A 3,265-nucleotide genomic window follows, 5' to 3' on the forward strand; every position below is an offset into this window, starting at 1 on the left:
CGAAGAGACAAAACTTTCTCTTTCATTATGGGAAAAGGGGACGCCAGAATTATCCAGGAATTCACAAAGTTAATTCTACACATATTTTAAACTTTAGAGAAGCACGATGATTTTGCCGCCACACGAGACGCCCCAACAGGTTATAAAGCCCTGACGGTGACGACTCGGGGTGACAGAAGGTCATTTGAGGTCACGCACACACCTGTTATTAATTCAACACATATTTTAAACTTTAGAGAAGCACGATGATTTTGCCGTCACACGAGACGCCCCAACAGGTTATAAAGCCCTGACGGTGACGACTCGGGGTGACAGAAGGTCATTTGAGGTCACGCACACACCTGTTTAGCCAACTGACACGCCTTGTCAGGAGAATTGAGTATTTCATAGTAGAATACGGAAAAATTGAGAGCTAAACCCAATCGGATGGGGTGTGTGGGCTGCATTTTTGATTTACTGATTTCAAATGCTTGCTGGTAGGCTTTCTGAGAGTCATCGACAACGGCTGTGGAAAGGGGGGAAGAAACAAAACATTAGCAAGGAAAAAAAAAAAAAAAAAAAAAAAAAAAAAAAAAAAACATGACATACAAAAAAGAATTATTTTTATCAATAAAAAGCAAAATCAAGAAGAACAACGAGAAGATAAACCAATCTGATAGAATAGATCAATGTCAGAGAATTTATGGATTTAATTTGTTATACACACAAATATATCAAAAACTTGAAAGGAAATATGTAAAAAAGGTAATTATGAAAGAAAGAGATAATATTTATTTATTAATAAATCAAGAAGTAACCCCAAATTGAAACACCGAGATAGCTTTGGAAACAATTATTAATTCATAATAAAGTAAATTATTATTTAGTTAATTTTTATTCTAAAAGGTTTTACAGATTAATATTATAAAAAAAAAAGAAATAACAATTACAATCAAGGGTGTACGTTTTTCAAACAGTGTTAACAGCGGAATTATTTTTAATCTCTTCAATTTGAATAAACTATTGTGTATATTAATCATCTTTAAATACGAGAATAAACGACCTTTTTTTTGGTATAAAAAGTTTTGTATGCATTCTTTTTTTAGTAAGACTAAAAAAATTGAATCTCGAAAATTTGTTGCAGTACAAAGTGTTGGTTGGTTTTTTTATAAAAAGATTTATTTATATATAAATGTTTTTCTCCATTCTCTTCATTAGTTTTTAGTTGTTTCATCGTCTCTTCAGTTGTCACCTCCTTCTTGAGGTTCGTCTCCGTCTCCCTGAAAGAAAACAAAATAACCAAATGTTTTAGTAAAGTTGAAATAATGCAATGTCCAAAATAATAATACCAATTAAATCTCTAATGTGTGAGCTTTATGGAACTGGTAGTGCAGAAGTGCAAGTAGCACGGAACACTATCAATACGAGAACCTCACTGTTAATGTACTGCAACTGACGAACACACGTGTCAACCATACCGATACATGTGAAGCTCAGAACTGTTGCAGGGGAAAGCAGAAATATTTTCCTCTTTCCTATGTAGGTTGCTCAACTGAACCATCAAGCATTAAACAATTTCTGATGGCAGAAAAAAAGACACTCCAAGTTTATGCTTCTCACAGCTTATGTCTTATGAATGAACATATCTGTTCTGTCAAAAAATAAAGAACACAGGGATCCCAATTAATTCTCTTTCCTCTTCCTGTAACAAATTAATCATCCTCTCTCTCTCTGTTTCCTTTGTTTTGTGTTGCCTAAATATCCTTCTACTCGTTCTTGTCTCCCTTAAGCTTTATGTCACTTCTGACCTTTCTATTTTTCCTTCAATTGTAATACCGGTCTTTTTCTCTTTGTAAAAATTTTCCTCTACTTTTCCCACTTTAGGTAGTCAGCTCCCATGGCGTAGTGGTCACTGCGCTCGCCTTGCACGCGGGAGACCCGGGTTCGATTCCCGGCGGGGTCAAGAAATATTTAGAGCAGAATCCGACAGAAAAACACGTGGTAGAATTCTCAAGGAGCTTATGTAAATAAGCTCAAGCTCTTCAAGTAACACGTCTTCGAATTCTGAAATAATGAGAATTCCGTGCTCGGGAAGGAATTTATTGAACCCACGCCCTTCTACTTACCGACATGACGGGCTGTTTCGGACTACTTACCATTTCTTGTGTCCCCGGTGGCTACTTCTGCCATTTATTCTGTGCTTGTCAGCATCATGCTTCACTTGCATTTTTTTCTTTTTCTTTAATAAATATTCTCCTTTTCATCCTTTCCCAAGCACGAATATTTATGTATAGGAAAATGCTGTAAAGATGTTTGCATTTTTCTCGTCAACTTAGTAGGTAAGTAGGTATCGAAAAAGGGGGCTTCAAGATGATATGTTGTAGAATGCTAATTTTGCATTAAAAAATCAAACATGTCTTACTTTTTTTAAAGAACATTTTATATTATTAGATAGGCCATTATTTTTTATTGTTCAAAAGCTTCAAGATGATGTGTATTGGAATGCTGGTTTTGCTTTAAAAAATCAAATGTGTCATACTTTTTTTAAGGACATATTTTTTATTATTATGGTGGATTTCACTTTATTCTGTGCTTGTCAACATCATGCTTCACTTGCATTTTTTCTTTTTCTTTAATAAATATTCTCCTTTTCATCCTTTCCCAAGCACGAATATTTACGTATAAGAAAATGCTGTAAAGATGTTTGCATTTTTCTCGTCAACTTAGTAGGTAAGAAGGTATCGAAAAACCATGTAAAAAGGGGGCTTCAAGATGATATGTATTGTAATGCTAATTTTGCATTAAAAAATCGAACATGTCTTACTTTTTTTAAAGAACATTTTATATTATTAGATAGGCCATTATTTTTTATTGTTCAAAAGCTTCAAGATGACATGTATTGGAATGCTGGTTTTGCTTTAAAAAATCAAATGTGTCATACTTTTTTTAAGGACATATTTTTTATTATTATGGTGGATTTCACCAACGACATCTAATTAATTAACTAATGGGAGAATTTCCAAGTTTGTAATGATCCAAACGGGAGTTATGTTTGTAATGATAGGTACCTATTAAAATATCCTTTTTGGATGATTAAAAATTCTCCCATTAGTTCAATCTCTCATTAAGTCGTTGGTGAAATCAACCATTAGATATTTATTTTTATTTGTTAATTTGTTTTTCTTGTGCTGTTTAATTATTATTCAATTTTCTAATTTTGTTCAACATTTTACATTATTTGTTCAAACTGTTTTCGCCTATACATCGTGTTATGTGTGTGCTTTGA

The 3,265-nt window shown here is 33.3% G+C and overlaps 1 protein-coding gene across 1 annotated transcript; it reads right to left on the bottom strand.

Annotated features, from left to right (window-relative positions):
* Positions 1 to 314: 314 nt before the first annotated feature.
* Positions 315 to 2,179, bottom strand: LOC103516512 (14-3-3 protein zeta-like). Its single transcript, XM_026828891.1, has 2 exons — positions 2,136 to 2,179; positions 315 to 505 (listed from the first exon to the last, which is right to left on the bottom strand). The coding sequence occupies exons 1-2, from the start codon at positions 2,167 to 2,169 to the stop codon at positions 330 to 332; spliced, it is 210 nt and encodes a 69-aa protein (XP_026684692.1). The 5' UTR covers positions 2,170 to 2,179; the 3' UTR covers positions 315 to 329.
* Positions 2,180 to 3,265: the final 1,086 nt, after the last annotated feature.

Source organism: Diaphorina citri, unplaced genomic scaffold (assembly GCF_000475195.1).
Source record: "Diaphorina citri unplaced genomic scaffold, Diaci psyllid genome assembly version 1.1 scaffold1588, whole genome shotgun sequence".
NCBI classification, from domain to species: Eukaryota; Metazoa; Arthropoda; class Insecta; order Hemiptera; family Psyllidae; genus Diaphorina; species Diaphorina citri.

Coding starts and splice junctions, on each gene's coding strand:
- LOC103516512 (XM_026828891.1), bottom strand. CDS start 2,169: ATGGCAGAAGTAGCCACCGGGGACACAAGAAATG. Junction 506..2,135: donor CACCGGGGACACAAGAAATG/GTAAGTAGTCCG, acceptor CCCTTTCCACAG/CCGTTGTCGATGACTCTCAG.